General features: G+C 30.7%; 2 protein-coding genes across 2 annotated transcripts in view; one reads left to right on the top strand and one right to left on the bottom strand.

Annotated features, from left to right (window-relative positions):
- Positions 1-5269: 5269 nt before the first annotated feature.
- LOC136982893 (transmembrane protein 231-like) lies at positions 5270-14237 on the top strand. The gene is made up of 7 exons (XM_067279450.1): positions 5270-5428; positions 5512-5675; positions 8249-8377; positions 8446-8589; positions 9878-9959; positions 12553-12658; positions 14072-14237. Exons 1-7 carry the CDS (start codon positions 5290-5292, stop codon positions 14235-14237), a joined length of 930 nt encoding a protein of 309 aa, XP_067135551.1. The 5' UTR covers positions 5270-5289.
- Positions 14235-17012, bottom strand: part of Dysb (Dysbindin) — a 22868-nt gene continuing 20090 nt past the window's right edge. The window contains exon 9 of the mRNA XM_067279451.1: positions 14235-14475. Within this exon, the coding sequence (XP_067135552.1) occupies positions 14411-14475 (65 nt within the window). The 3' untranslated portion in view covers positions 14235-14410. The remainder of the gene's footprint in view (positions 14476-17012) is intronic.

Here is a 17012-nt window from a genome sequence, read left to right as displayed (position 1 = left end):
TAAGATAAAGCTTCTTTATTTAGGAATACAAGCGAATAACTAAGATGGGTGTGAGCCTAAATATAGTATTACTGAATAATCGTGCCAAATCACAATATTTTGTATTCGGCTTATGATTCTAGAGTAATTTGATATTATTACTTGCATTTATCAATGCTACGGTTGATTATTCTTGAATGTCTTCTGATTAAAGAACGTTAAGCAATCGAACTTTTTCTTAGACCTATAACAAAATGGCCGACTGCAAATGATCTGATCTACTAAAACTTAATTTAAAAGTTAATTAATTAATTAATTAATTAATTAAGAATATTAATAAATTCATATATAAACAGCTTAGAAACAAAGAGTTCTTTGCATTGCGAGGTATAAAGATAGCATTTACATTAAATTAATATTTGGTCGTTAAATCTTACTTTATGTTTCAACATGGTCGAGTGGCAAAGAAAAAATAATTCATAAACGGTTAGCAAATATGCTTAATTTTATAGGAGTCGTTTAATTTAGGATCATAAGCATGGGCATCCGCAGAGGGGATGCCCATGCTTATGATCCTCGACTATGGAAACGATTTGATGCGGTACTGTATTTTTTAATCTACTTACGACAAAATGCCCAAAAGTTTAAATAAATAAATAAAAATTTAGTGATGTAATTATTTGTTTCTAAGCTTTTCCCTTTATCCAGAAAATTTTCTGCTGACGCCCATAATCGTGAGTAGTGAAAACCGGATACCAATTAAAAAAGAATGTTAATTAATGATAGATCCTGTTCTGGTTTTCTTTTATTCTCAAAGATAAAAAAAAGGCTTTTTTTTTTATACGTATATATAGTTTAAATGGATGTCAGGAATGGACAGATCATTATTACTAGTGCGAACTACATTTTTTGTTTCTTACTCATTGAATGTAACAACAGGAAGTATAACCATAACAGGGAATTACCCATTATTTTTAATTCATTGTGTTTATTAGACAGTAATATTCATTTAAAAATGTATAGTAATATCCAGAATACGATAATTCACTTTATTGATTATATAATTAAGCTACACCAGAATGTCCGAGACTGTTAATAAATCAGCGATCACTCTATGGGATCCGGGATCGAATCCGGGCAAGCAACAATGGAAACTTTTCCAGGGCAGCCTGTCCCAGACTTCTTTCTTAATCTATGATCCCGGATAAGTCGGGCCACGGCCGCCTCCATTGTGGGCCTGGCCAAACCAACAATGGGTAAAGAAAAGACCCTCTTAGTGTTCACCCGCCGAAAAGCGCTAAAAATAAAAAATAGGATATAAATTAAAAACTAATGCTAAAATAATACTGGAGTATGAGCCATACGAAAGTATTTATACAATAATTTATTATATACAGTATATCTAAATATACTGTATATAATAGTTTTAAATGTTTTAGATATATTTTTATAATTTTTCAAAAAAAATTAATTAAAATAATTCCGAAGGAACAAATATATATTTATATCTTTTCTTTCTATAATTTTTCTTGTGTCTTTATATTTTATAAATTTACCCTTTAGAAAATATAATAAAGTAATCCAATTTGATAACAGTATACTCTTTAAGTATTAGCATATTACTTGCTAATTCATTGTTTAGTACTGTATTTAAAATTAACTGATATAAGTTTACATTACACAATAATTAAAAAATTAAACACTTTTTAATATGGGTTATCATCAAATCACCATGAAAACATTCATTACAGTTAGGGTAATTCCCAATTACACAATCTTTTCTAATGTTTTTTTTTTTATAAGCATGACATTGATACTTTATCAGCTATTTTAATCTCAACATTTAAATAACTATAATTATAATATTCATTATTTGAATCACTTTTTGCACAAGTACTAAAAATACAATAGATACAGGATTCTCTTATCATTAAGAATGGAAGGAGACAGGATTCTGTGTAAATATATTAATGTTGAGTCACTGGCGTACGGCAACACGACACATGGGCGATCTGCCAAGGAGGAATGCCTCTCGGGAAGTATTTTATGAGAAACTGGCCCCCATTTAGGTGTTACTAACGTGAAGAAAACCCGAAAACACCATGTGGCCGGCCCGTTGGCGAAGCGCGAACCCACAAATCCAGTGTTCGGTGGTGTTATCCATTCGGTCACTGGTGGACTAGAGACAATTGGCATCTAATATTTTAATACCGGGCATCTCATATATTGTGTGGGATGTCTGGTATAATTATTATACCAGGATTATAATACTGTACAAGAATACCGGGCATCTAATATTTTAAATAAATTGGGTTTTTCACAAGGCTGCTTCAGGAAAGAAGCGAGTTAAATGAAGGCTTTCTTCTTAGTTAATGTCTTGTTTGAGACATCATTAAAAGGCAAAAGTCAAAATATCTTCTAGTGTCCAATTATCTTAAATTATCCCAGAAATAATGATTGTGTTCGTTAATTTACTATATTGTAAGAAAAATTCTTCGTGCTATAAAAGATCAGCTGATTTTTAATAATAACGTATCTTTTTTGCAAAAGATAACCTTCACAGATGTAAAGACAAGTTGATGAATCTGCATTTTGGACAAGGTGATGTCCAAAGTGCATATTATTATTATTATTATTTTAATATAAGGAAGTCCGGAATATGCTGCAAACTCATAATCTAATGAGGAAAAAATGCTATATAAATATTTTCATAAAAGTTAACCTAACAAAAATTGTTAAATTCCACTACAAAATATTACAAATTATTAATGATGTGATTAAATTTATTGTTATAAATGAATAAATATGGATAAAGAAAAATTCCTTTTGTAATATAATTTCTATAGTTTATGAAAAAAAAAAATATTGTAAACTTTATAATTGTGTTGCTAACATTCTTCCATTGTAACAACACTCTATATAATAAAGGTTTCATTTAAAATATTGCAAAATAATTATACAAATTTTTACACCATTTTATCTCATCTCTTTATGTTATAACCTTATTAAATATTTGAAAAAAAAATTCGAAATAATTCAGTTTTAACGAGTTTAAATGTATTATTTATTCATTACCCTATTATACGTGTGTACACTCATATATACAAATAATAATTAGGAAAATTGAGTACATCCAAGTACTAAAATTTTGCTTTATGGATTATTTTATAGGTCTACTCGATCACATTATGGTTACATACATCTACTGTATAGTTCATTTCATAATTATATAGAATTTATTTCTTTATTTACATTATAAATTATAAACTTAAACAATGATATGGATCTGTTTGTTAGTTTTTCAGTGCTCTTCATTCGTTGATTGTAACTTAATCCATAACAACAAAGCTATCTTAATCATATTCGATTATATGAAACTTCCAGATAAGACTATTATATACAGTATATATATCATTTATACAAGTAGATCTTTCAATAAATGAAAATTTAGGAAAAATTACTTTGGCAACTTGAGAAAACTCCTTCATAACACACGTCAGATAGGTGTGGAGTGTTTATTTTAACGGCTGATTGATAATTCTATGAATCGCATGACTGAAACTACTGAATCATAAGTACGCTATTGATAATTAAAGAGAAGGGAAATCGTACAGATTAGTAATTCTCTTAGTCATCATTGGGTGTATATTGTTATTACTAACGCATAAAGAAAAATAAACAAATGTCGGATAGAATTGTATTATTTTTAGAATGTTGTTATTACATTTTTATCAGTTAGATTATGCTATTTACACTTGTTTATTTCGTGAAATTGCATAATTTGCTACGAATAAATATTCATAACGGCTTCTATCCGATTCTATGACTATTGAATGAAAGATTTTTTATTAGTAAATCCTTTACTAGATTCTACACATGAATATTTGTAAGGGTGATAATGATGATTTCAAAGATCTGCCGTCTCCAAGGATCGAATGTAAAATTTACTATTATTACACAGATTTATTCTTTTTGCATTATAATAAAATAAACAATCATTGAATCAATGAATTCTATACAATAAACCATTCTTATTAATTTAATATTGCCAAGTTGCTGTTGACTCGGTTAGTTGTGAAATAAGTTACTATAATTGCGTTTACGTCATTGATAACAATTCCCATTCAAAAAGGGGTCATAAGAGATAAGCATAGACGAATAACAGATTTGAAAAACCCGCTTGTTTATGTGCTAATTGTCGTCTTCTTAATATCTCCTGAATCACGCTTTTTTGCGTGATTCAGGAGATCCTTTTACGGATTCTTACACGGATTTTACTCTTAGTCGACAGGCCAAGAATAAAATCTGATGTTAAATATATTTGCTGTGGACTGTAACTCAAATTAATATAGAGAAATTATGTGTAGATCAGTAAGGTCGATAACAGATTATGAATAGCTTTGGTATTGCTTTCTGTAAATTTTCTGTATAATTTACATGAACAATTAGGGCTAACAAGTAATTTTAATGAAAACTTTACTTTAATACATTCTTGTTAAGGTTGTATATTTAAACTCTTTCCGCCCTGTGGACACTAAGAGGGCCTCTTTTTTAGCAAGCCCATTATGAGTTCGGCCAGGCCAACAATGGGGCGGCCGGATGGTGAGGAACGGGGCCCGACTTATCCGAACAGACCACCCCGAAAAATTTCACGGGTGGTCAGTCACGCATATATCGGTCCCTGTCTTCACCACCTAGCTATTCCCATCAAGGCGGCCGTATGGGGCTGCCGCTCTGAGGGACCCGGGATCGAATCGGAACGGGTCGAAAAATCCCCAGAAATTTTTCAGGTGGTGGTCTCGGGGCCGACATATCCGGATATGTCGGTCCGTCCCTCACCACTCGGCCGCCCCATTCTGAACCTGGTCGAAGCCCTCTTAGTGCCCAAAGGGCAGAAAGAGTTTTAAAAATGGCCGCTATGGATACTAAGAAGGCCTTTATATCGGGCTCATTGTCCATTGTAGGCTCGGCCACGCCCAGAATGAGGCACTGCGCGGCTGGGTGTTGAGGGCCACGGGTCCCGACACATCCGGAATAGATCATCTCGAAAAATTCCTGGGTTTTCGACCGTCTCGGATCCCCGAGAGTAAGGTTGGCGTCTTAAAAACATCACGCCAGCCATATATTACTTTAAATCAAATGTCCATAAATTAATAATAAACCTAGTTAATTATTTACTTTTAATTTTACTAAATAAAATGTGTTTATTAATATTCATTCCTTTTGAAAGAATTATTAACTTCGAAAAAATATCATATTTGACATCGATCTGGCAACACTGACATTGTTTACATGTGACGACCAGCAAGCATGGTCGTGTACGAAGTATTTTCACATTCGGTTCATACTAAATATAAAACAACAATTTGTTCGAAAGCCACGATATATTATGTTGTATCGACATTTTTCATGATAACGTTACCGTTTATAATCGCCTACCGAACAGAAGGTGAGTAAATCAGTTTCTATCCGCTCGATTTAAAATAATTTCCTTTAAAAGATTGGGTTAAAGATTGACGTTATTGTTTACAGGATTCTGGAAAAAAATCGAATTCTACAGAGAACAACCTCAAGTGAAATTTAAGCATGAATTAGTATTAATTGTCGAGACTGGTGAAGATAATTTATTATTTTGGAGTTCTTGTCCTCGATTAAATGAAATAACCTATCAAAATATCCGAATTCCTTTAATAACTGTAAGTTAACATTTCTATTAACTTGAAAATTGCTAATTAATACATATTGAAAAATAATTTTGTATAAATAGAATGTTTCTAACCTTTCTTCTTCAACTTGTTGTTGATTTAAACTACATTAGCATGTGTTGTAAGTTGCTTGTTCCAAGAAAATGCTTTGCAATGGAGATAATCAGTATCTCTACTGCCAAAGATCTTTCATAGGAATTTTCTTATGTATTATTCAGATAACATGGAAAGTATATTGCAAACCATTGTATTTACACATAGGGAAACTCTACACACAAAAATTTTAAAATTTTTTTAAATCAGTTTTTTTATCATGATATTTTGTTTGCTTTTCTGTGTGCAGCTTTCAATTCAGTTGATGTAAATCAGATTGCCAATAAAGTAGATACATGCCTGTGCTAGTAATTAATTATGCTTTGGGAAAGTTAGTTGTAGATGCGAAGTTGAGTTGATTAACAGGAATGGAGTAGCTAAGCTGTGCTAGGGATGGGAGTCGAGGGACGTAAAGTTGTCGCCAACATGACCCAAAACTTCAATTTTCTGAATAAAATGTATTTTTTAATTTTTAGTGCATTTAAGTGAATAAAAAGCATTTCTTTAAAAGTTTTTTTTTTTTTTAATATACAGTGGAACCTCGCATAACGAGTAAATCAAATTTTTTAAAAATGATTTGCATAAAAAGTGACGAGGAGAGGGGAAGTCCCAGATTGTGTACATGCTCCATCGTGCTATTATCTGTGATTTTTGTTTTCTGCAAATTGAATTCGCATTCCAGGATGGTTCATTTTGTGCTAGAAGAAAAGATGATGATTCACACTCCTTAACAATGTATATGGTATAATTTTCTTTCAATAAACGTTATGCGTAAAATACCATATTTACTCGTGTATAAGACGATCTCTCATATAGGACAAGGTATGACTTTAACGATCAAAATAAAGAAAATTAGATTTATTAATACAATTCTAATTTTATTCTACTCAGACTCACCCTCTGAAGCTTCTTTTTTTCGCTCTTACTCCACAAAGCATCGTCCTCTGATCCGGCGAGTGAATTTAAAATGCAATATTTTCTGAATGACTGCTGTCAGCTTTTGAAGATTGCTTTTCCACGCACCGGATACCCATGTAGCAAAGCCAAAAGATTATAATGCACATGACAGGAAAAAGTTTGTTTTTAATGATTCAGAATGTACAAATACTCATTAAAAATACCAATTTAACAAATATGAAATAACTACATTTATAATCATTGCTAAGTGACCAGCTATTTTTGGATCATCTCTTTAAAAGCGACATTCACCTTGACCTCGATAGCACTCTGCTATAATGGCAGAATACACGGTTCACAAAAATTATTGAAAAAACGCAAAGGATCCTTTGCTCGCGCATGTAGGACGACCTAGATTTTTGAAGCAGTGAAAAATGAATAAAAACCTTGTCTTATATGCAAGTAAATATGTTATTTGAGTATTTTTTTCGGCATGGAACGCATTTGGTGTTATTGTATTTTACGTTAATTTCTATGGGAAAAATTGTTTCACTTAACAAATGTTTCGCATTACGAGTAAGGTTCTGGAACGAATTTTGCTCATTAAGCGAAGTTCCACTGTATTTTTATTTGTTTTGTTTCTGACATAGAAGATGTTAGAACATACATCATTTTTTACTTGCCCAGAATAACAATATGACCTATATCATGGTCATGACAGAGTCTGATAGGACATAAAGTTTGCCAGCATGTTTTGTAAGTTAATCTGTTGTGACAAGAAAAAATAATCCTATCACTCTTTGAGTCTTCTGTCGACTGACTGACTGGCTTCTTGATGAAATCTCACAAAATATTGTTTGGTTCATAAGGTTGGGGTAATGTGATGTTGGTGACCAGGAGAGGTGCTGGAAATGCTTTGGATCCATGGCCAATCCATCCGTTAAGGAATATTTTATTCAAGCACAAGTACCATTGTGTTGAAAGACAGCAGCATTTGCTATTCACACCTCCACCAACAAAGAAGGGATGCTCAAAAATGACTTTGTCTAAGTATCAATGATTTTTGGACCTGTCTTTTTTGATGGTTGTGTGAATATCTCTGCAAACATGATGTCACTCTGCTATGATTACAATGGAGCTCATATTGATATTCTGGACAAATAAAATACGGTAATGTGCCATACAATATCTCTCAGTATTTCATTTACAAGAACAAGAAAACGGGTGATGTAAGTTTCCACTCTGTATATATAATTTATAACTGAACTAAATATTATTCAGAATAGTCTGAAGATCTTAAAAAAACTATTTGTCACAATTTTCCTGTTAATAACATAATTAATTGATAATAAATGCAAAGTTTGTTAATAAATTAATCTATTTATTTTGTATATGGTTACTAACATTCTAATGAAGCCTTTTTGATTTAATTTGTTGATAAGTATACATTAAATAACACAGTTTTGTAGAAGTGAAGATTTTTCTTTTAAAATTATATTTAAAAATAAATCAGCAAACAACAATAAATTATTAAAATAAAATTTAAATATATATGTATTTTCTTTCAAAAATAGAACAGAGAAGATGATGTGAACAGAGATGGAAAAAATGACATACTTAATATTAAATTAGATGTTCCTGTTACCAGTAAAGAAAACGTACATTCCATAAAATTGATGTTATTCTTTGAATATAAACTTTACGTAAGTATTTATTAGCCAAAAATTAATTTTATTCGTTATAAAATAAATTAAATAAATGCATCATTCAGTTATACTCTGAATTCATAATGGAAGGATTAGCTTACATTCATCATAGTTCGCCTTTACCTGGTGCTTCACTTTCTGTTGTTGGAGATTTGGCGTTAAATCAGAAGGAGCCTCTTAATCATAAAGGCCACGATGTTAGATTTAATGTAAGTTAAATAATTGAAGCAGTTTTTGTTATTAATAGTATTTCAGATACTAAATTGAATTAATTTTGATATCCAAATTGAAAACTTTTCATTATATTCTTATATATTAAACAAGGTCTGCCAAAATGAATGCTACCATTTTTAATTACTGTAATTATGTTAATTATTATCCGAGAAGTATGCAATGTCATTGTGCAACATGATTAATATGCAGGAGCTATAGACTTGTGGCTGATGTGGGAGGAGTGAAAATGGATGTGCTGTAACTAAGTGTACAAAAAATTTGAGTAATAGTTGAACATGTGATGGACATATTGGTTCATTACAATTTCTTAATGTGAAACTTGTATTAAAACGTTGGAGAACTGTCCATTATTATGTTAATCATTATCTGAAAACATTATAATAATTTAAAATGATAGCTGTAGTGGATGGAATCGCCCAGGTGAGCGATTCCCGCTGTTTGTAAGATAATGGAAACTTTCGTAATTCAAAATCATAGCCGTTACGGAAGAATCGTTAGAGAAGATCTGTTGGGAAAGCCGTTGTGGTTGGAATCGACGATTGGCTGTCGGAGAATGGCCGTTGGCCGGACTTTATGAAGACATCGAAGCTGATTGGATGTGGGAGAATTTGAATGTCGACTACGATATAAGAAGCAGTTTTCGGGGGGTAAAAGGAGGATCTATCTCTCTTTGGGACCTTGCTGAAACCTGGTGTAAGTGGACTCCCGTTGGACTATCACGAACTTTTCCTGACTCAGAGGTGTTGCGAGTACTAAGTCTGTTAGCGGAGGTCGTAAGGTGTCCTTCCTTCCGAACTTGTACGGAACATAGTCGGTTGTAACTTAGATTAGTGTATTGTGGATACCTAGTTGTAAACGTTTTTTTGTATTTATTTTGTATGTTTGTCTCGTCAATATAAATGTTGTGTTTTGTCAATCCGACTGGTGTTATTTTGAACATTACTATAGCATTCTTTATGGAAGATCCTGTTTAATGCATTTAGAAGTATTTGTATGATGCAAAATTAGACTAAATATAAAAACTTTATTGTCTGATTAGAAATTATTCATCTGTAATTGGACAGTTATATTTTTCTAAGATTTTATAAGTAAATCTCACAAAATTTGCTTATTTTGTTTTATAATATACATGTTTTCTTATGATAGAATTATTTTAAATGAAATTCCATTATTTTGTATTTATTAATGAAGATAATGATATTTTTTAATGCATAGAGACTGTGCTACCAAAAACTAATTAAAGTTAAAAATTATAACTTTCAGACACCTGTCGTTAATCCTTCGTCAACAAATATTGATGATTACAGATTAGAATCTATATTGTCGTCATATGCATCTAGAAGTGGTCAGTTTTAATTATATTTCTTTAATTAAACATTTAATTAATGTATTGATTTATATAATAATTTTTCTATATATCAGATCAAATAATTTAATAATAAACGGAAAATGAATTCTATAATTCCAGTTTGTTGTTAATGTGAAAGACTGTTAATAAAGGTAACAATTCAGTAACAAACTAAGATAACATCAAACTTTTATTTCAAAAGATACAACCTTTAACCTGTCAGCTGCGCACTCGATAATCCGAAACAACACCGCTGTTGCGTACAGGTTTTGTGGTTTTTAAAGTGGTTTTTCAATTTGCAATATCTCGCTTAAAAATTGTAGTAGATATAATCTGTTTTCAGTTTTCTATCACGTACATATTACACTTTACGATTGTTAACTTCAAAATATTATGTACGTTTAAAAAAATTAATAAAATTTAAGATTTTAAAATATTTAAAAAATCGTTTTTTTTATAAATTTTCCATTAATTTGTTACATACGTTACTTAGACATGTATATTTTCTGTCAAATAAAAAAAACTGCAGCTTTCTAAATCAACGTAAAGAAATAATACGGCCTATAGATTATAACACCGATCGGCGTGGAAGGGTGGTGGCCTTTCTAAATCTAGGTTAATACACTTTTATTACTGATGATGTGTATTTGATTCTATTTATACGTTATTTAATTTATTGTACTAATAGTAGACTATAATAAGTGATTATTACTTTATTATATTAATGACTATACATGTATATCTTATGTATTACGGAAGTACCACCATAACCGGAAGTACTTTGTTTTTTGAAAGATTTATGGCTGAATGGCTTAAAAAACAAGCTTATTTGTTAAATAGGATAAATATACATAAAAATTTATTAAATTCATGCTAAAAATAGATAAGAATAACGATTTATAATTGTTTGTTTACGTTTGTAGCTGACAATGTAGCTCAAAGTTGGTATAACTTTTTCCAAGAAAGTTCCCACCCCACAAACCCAAGTCAATGCTTATTGGTCAAAGGATAGTCATTTAGCTATAATATACCAATTAGAACTTAACGGGCATGCTAACTAGGATTTTATTGTCAAATGAACTAAAGAAAGGTCTCCTGTAGACTTAACATGGAATGGAGGAGTTTTGTGCCTAAATTTAAAAATACGGAGTGGTAACAAATATCTTATTCGTTGAAACAGACTTAGTCTATGTAGATAAAAGCCAATCAGTGCTTAAATCGCCACCAACTAGTTAATTACGAAAGAAAATTGACAGTTACTCCAACTGGAGTACTCCGCAACAGTTTAACGAAAACCGGTTACTCCAATAGCAGTACTCCGCAAACAACCGGTTAAGATGAATAATAATTTCAAAACTTTCAAAATAGATCACAAATCGATATGCAATAGCTAAAAATAGCAGTTGCTAACTTCTAAAAGTGTCATTAGGTGTCAGTAAAATCCACCTTGATGGTTTAGATAGTAGATTCTGGGTGCCACATGCACGTGTCATGTACAGCTAAGTTTCAGAATGGAGACCGTGCTTGAGGAGTGTGGTGTTGTACATTTTTTGTGGGCAAAAGGACTTCCTGCAAAGAAAATTCATAAGGAAATGTTTCTTGTTTACAATGACTAATAGTTGTATACTGCTTTATACAACTAAATAAACAAATTTTTCTCGGGGATGCTCAAAAGTTGCTGATAAAGACCAACCTGATTGCTTCTGTCGCAATTTCAACAGGGCATTGTATAACAACACATTGTGGTCACTAACAAATTTTGTTTGTGGCTCTTTATAAGCAGCCAGGATGTGAAATTTCTTGTGGCTATTTTATGAACATTTTCATTCTTTGAGCCTAAGACACACAAAACAAACATTTTAATGTATTAATATTCTATATATGGTAATCATACATGTAAAAAGCATTGAAGATTATCATCTGTTATCCTTACAAGAGAAATATTATGGTTTAATTTTAAAAATATCTGAGCTGTTACTGTTTTAAATTTCTTGCATTGTTCAATGCCTAACAATATGCTTTATGAGTCATGTAGAAATACTTAAAACAGCTTTAAATAATAAATTAATAATGTGATATGTAATAGTCAAATGCTAAAATACTTGTCAAACATGTAGAATAAACCAGATGTATTTGGCACTACCAGACATCCCTCAGTTAAATATTGTTTCAAAGAAAATTATAGGATATGCAGAAGCATCTGAAAAGTTACTGTGCAGTGTAAAAGTTTTAATCAAAGTGAAGTTCTATGCACAATATTGTAGTTTCTCCTACAGAAAATGCTGGAAATGTCTCCAAGAAGCTCCAAATCCAGAGGAGTGAGGTCTGGAGACCTAGTAGGCCAGACTCCATGGCAGATTAAGTAATAAGCAAAGAAATTTTTCAAAACAACTAGGAGAAAGCGGTAATGCAGGACATACAACTTGCAGGTCTCAAATGCAATGCCATACATATAACTTTTTTGACATTACAAATTCCTCACTGCATAGTCACTTCTCAGATACCCTACAAGGTGTCCAAAATGCATTGGTCTGTGTTACTTACCAAAGTTATTTATATTTCTATTCACTTGAATAATTTTATTTTTCAGTTACTACCTACTTAAAACATTCCTATCCTGTCTGGACAACTGGAAGAGGTGATAATTCTCCATTTACAGTAAATATTACAATATTTTATCCTGAACAAATAATTGTGTATCCTTTTCATTTAAAAATTTTGAGTTTTAAACTAAGTGTGCAATGCCATAATGTTGTAAATGCCAAAAAACTCACTAGGTTATAAATTCTCTGGAATATCAAAATGATATTAGATTACATTTATGTTTTAAGTGCCAAAAATCACTTGACTTTCACTTTGGAGCTTTAAACATTGTGGCTTCACATAAATTCAACTTCAAAATACAGCTAATATCATCACAATATTTTTTGCAGGTATACCTCGAGTTACATCGTTCCCGATTATACGTCGTTTGTCAAAAAAGTATATAGAAAAATAAAAATCAAAGTTTAAGTCATTTTATTCGACTTTAAATCCGTCCACCACAAATATTGAAGTTGTAATATGACTAGAAAAGTGTTAAAAGCAAATAAATTAATATTAAAATATGTACATTTACAGTAAATGTTAATATAATCATCATAAATCCTAGAGAACAAAACATGAAAACATCTGTTTTTCTGTGTTGTCTTGTTATTTAGCGGTCTTTAAGTGCTCATTATTGGCGTTTCCTTCACTATTGGCATTTAGTTACGACGTAAGTCGAAACTACGACTTACGTTGTAACTACACAAGTAAATTCGACTTACGTCGCCTCTCCTGGAACCAATTACCGACGTAAGACGAGGTATACCTGTATTTAGAATTCAATTCAATAAAATGCATTTAGAGAAAAAATGGCATTGCATGCTTCATTAATGTTTATACATGTACAGTAGAGCATTGATTATCCAAATACCAAACAGCCGAAACATTGGTTAACCGAAAGTGTTTCAGTCTGCACATTCAAATTTCCGCTAGTGCTATGGCGCTGCAATATTTGGCTATGTCTTGCGCTACTCTGATATTTTTGTTGGTGTGCGTGTTTTAGCTGGCAGCACTGGCATGACCACGAGAGGGTACTTAAAGCCTCATTCAAATACTGGCATGTCCTTTTTTCCCCATGCTGAGTGGAGAGTTTTGCTTCAGCTTGTCAGAGAATATAGCCCAAGTGGCTGACATCTCCAGATAAATCCAAGAAAAAGTTTTGCTTGTTTTGTGTAGTGTTTTTCTGAGGACTATGTATCATGCTGAATCGGAATGTTTTTGATACTAGATATAAAAACTAACTTCTGAAATATAATTTTATTTTATTTTTCAAATATACTGTGTTTATTTTGTTTGTGCAGAATGAAGAAATGATTATTTAAAAAAAAAAAAATTTGTTAGGCTTAACATCGACGAAAATTCAACACGAAGCAACACACAACGGAGAAAAATTTCATAATGGGATAGGTTAATATATTTTTTCGTACGTGATCAGTTTACCCGAACAACTCCAGTTCCAAATTGTTTCGGATAATTGATGCTCTACTGTATTGATATTTATTATTCCTTAATTTGTAATTAAGATATAAAACAGGATTTTGGCAACTTTTGAAATGGGGATGGGCACAATACATTCCCATTTTTCTTGTTTTCTTATATATTTTCCATCACATCAACATTTTTATATTTCGAACACAGTTAGTGTCCACCGTAACAGAAAATTCGGTTCTAAACAATAAACATAAGTAGGGAATAAATTAATTTTATTTATAATCAACTTTTTCTTTACATAGCCACCCTCAATCATCTTTATATTAAGAAATCAAAATATACATAAAACATTATCATTTTGATTATAAGATTTGACATAAAAGGACAATAGATATTTACATTCATTTTAAAGAAGGAATGCATAAAATTCTTTAGACTTTCTCAACATCTGTGGAAGTGTCAGTTTCTTCACTTGAAAGGTGTTGTTCTGTTGTTACTGGAAAAAATATATAATTAAATTTCATTATTATTTATAATTCATCATATTCATTCATATGTTTGAAGGTATCTTGAAAGCATTAAAAATAAAAGAATATGTACATTTTAAATAAAAACATGATTTAGTCACACTACTAATAATCTCTATTCTCGTGAAAATAAATAAATTATATATATATATATATATGATTGTATATGTATATACAATCAAAACTAAAACTAAAAGATGCACCAAACACTTCTTGATATCTCTCTCTATAATTTATATAATATGATTCTTAATATATTTGTCAACTTTAACAGTCCTATTAAGAATAGAAATAAGGACTTTTGTCCTTATTTCTATTCTTTAGGCAATAATAATTATGTAATATGATCTTTGCTTTTTTGTTAACAATATAGTGTAAACTTCCAAAAATGATAGTTTTAGGAAACTTATATTTAGAAATTCTCTTAAATTACTATTTTATGGCATCTAAAACAAGGCACAAACCTGCTTGTCTTATCTAAAGCTACTTAAAAAGTAGAAATATGTGTAATCAACAGTTGGCCTAGGTAAACATAGGCATGACTGCCAGTCTGCTAATATGAACAGTTGCCATTTCCTATTTTTAGAATACTCAATACAGTTCAAACCAGACATCTTAGTACAAGTAATGATCATAACAGAAATACAGCTGTGTATAAGAGAGAATTATTTGTATTTTAATTGTAAAATTTTTGCTGTAAATCTAAGCAGTTTTTGCACATATTCATGTAGAATATTTTGTAGGTAAATTTAAATAAAAGTATGCACACTTTTTAAAACCAGAATACAGCAAAAAAAATTCAGGACAGAATGCCAAAGGCACGAGATAGCTTAAATATTCTGTGCTGAAATAGAGATATATGCTGTAAACACATTTACTTACTTTACCTAGAAGAGTAAGACCACCTTTAAAAGAAAATTTGGATTTTATTGACTGATTAACAACTAGCAAAAGTGAGATGAAGTTGATTAAAAGAAAATGTTCATCTGTTATGTCAAATTAATATATTGTAAGCAAGTAATATGACCATGTTAGCTCATAACAATAACCTCATCACTATAAGGCTTATTTATCATCATACACGAAGTTAAGTGAATTTTTTTAATCATGATAATGTAATCAACAGTAGACTGTTCTCATAACGAATCATGCCATCCAAATTATTTAGGCACTTAAATGTTGATAATTTTCTGTTTGAAATGTTTCACGTTTGTCATTTGGTTGTCTTTCCTCAAAGTTAAGGATTTTTGCATTTGAGGAAAACGTGTGTGTGTGTGTGTGTATATATAAATCAGTTGAAATTGGTTATAACAAGCAAAACGCCATAACAGTTAGAAAATGTATGGGAATATGCATAAATTCACACAGTTATAGCAAGAGTACTCCATGGATATACTGAGCAAATTTTCAGTAGCTATGCTTAATAGTTCTAGTAGTAAGAAATGTAATACCAAATTCTTAGAAGAGAGAAAACTGAAAGGATTACTTAGTTTTGCATCAATTACAGGCTTATTTATCACTTATATGAACTACAATATAATTGAAATCAGGCATATTATTTATGAAAAAATAAATTGTTAAATATTAATTATATTGTAGTTCATATAACAATTTATTTTTTCATAAATAATATGCCTGATTTCAATTATATTGTAGTTCATATAAGTGATAAATAAGCCTGTAATTGATGCAAAACTAAGTAATCCTTTCAGTTTTCTCTCTTCTAAGAATTTGGTATCACATTTCTTACTACTAGAACTATTAAGCATGTTTGCATAGCTACCAAAAATTTGCTCAGTATATCCGTGGAGTACTCTTGTTATGCCTGATTTCAATTAATCTCACAGTTATATTAATTATGAAAAAATAGTCTTTTTAAAAAATTAATCACTGGCAAATGAACAAAAAAAATTCAAATTGCCTGGACAAAAATAACATCAAAGATTAAAATTATTTCATACTTCTAACCCTTCTGTTATATTAAAAATTGTGTACAATAGAGGAATAAAGAATTTTTAAAATGTGTTAGATTGGTCACTTGGTATGATAAACCCTTACATAAGATTGTATTTGATTTATATAACTACAAAGGTTAACATCAAAACAAAAACCATATAAAAAGTTTGGTTATTTCAGCCTACCAATGTCACATTTATCACGATACTCTGATAGTCCAAAATGACACAAATTCAAATGGTCAATAGACAGAAATTGAAAATACAATATCTTAACTCCTGCAATTTTTGTCTAATCCATATGAAATTTTTGGTTATATTCATTTTATGTTCTGACAAAAAGTAGAGGCTACTTATTTTACAGAATATTAGCTATAGAATAAACGTTTTATAGATTTCGAATCATTGCTCACACTTACATTGCAGTGGCATTCATGTTTGACAAGGAAATTTTCCTTAAGTGGCATTTTTAAATATTTTGGCAAATGGCATATTTTAAAGTTTAAATTTAATGAGTAAGTTTTAAAAATGATAGCTGCATTGTGTCACTT

The sequence above is a fragment of the Centruroides vittatus genome, unplaced genomic scaffold (assembly GCF_030686945.1).
Source record: "Centruroides vittatus isolate TY-2023 unplaced genomic scaffold, ASM3068694v2 contig_874, whole genome shotgun sequence".
Classification (NCBI taxonomy): domain Eukaryota; kingdom Metazoa; phylum Arthropoda; class Arachnida; order Scorpiones; family Buthidae; genus Centruroides; species Centruroides vittatus.
This window is presented reverse-complemented; position numbering and strand designations above follow the sequence as displayed.

What these genes read in the sequence shown, in the direction of transcription:
- LOC136982893 (XM_067279450.1), top strand. Translation starts at nt 5,290, where the DNA reads ATGGTCGTGTACGAAGTATTTTCACATTCGGTTCATACTAAATATAAA. An exon ending in TCCGAATTCCTTTAATAACT is followed by an intron (nt 5,676 to 8,248) that starts GTAAGTTAACAT and finishes TTTCAAAAATAG; the next exon opens with AACAGAGAAGATGATGTGAA. An exon ending in GTCATATGCATCTAGAAGTG is followed by an intron (nt 9,960 to 12,552) that starts GTCAGTTTTAAT and finishes TTTATTTTTCAG; the next exon opens with TTACTACCTACTTAAAACAT.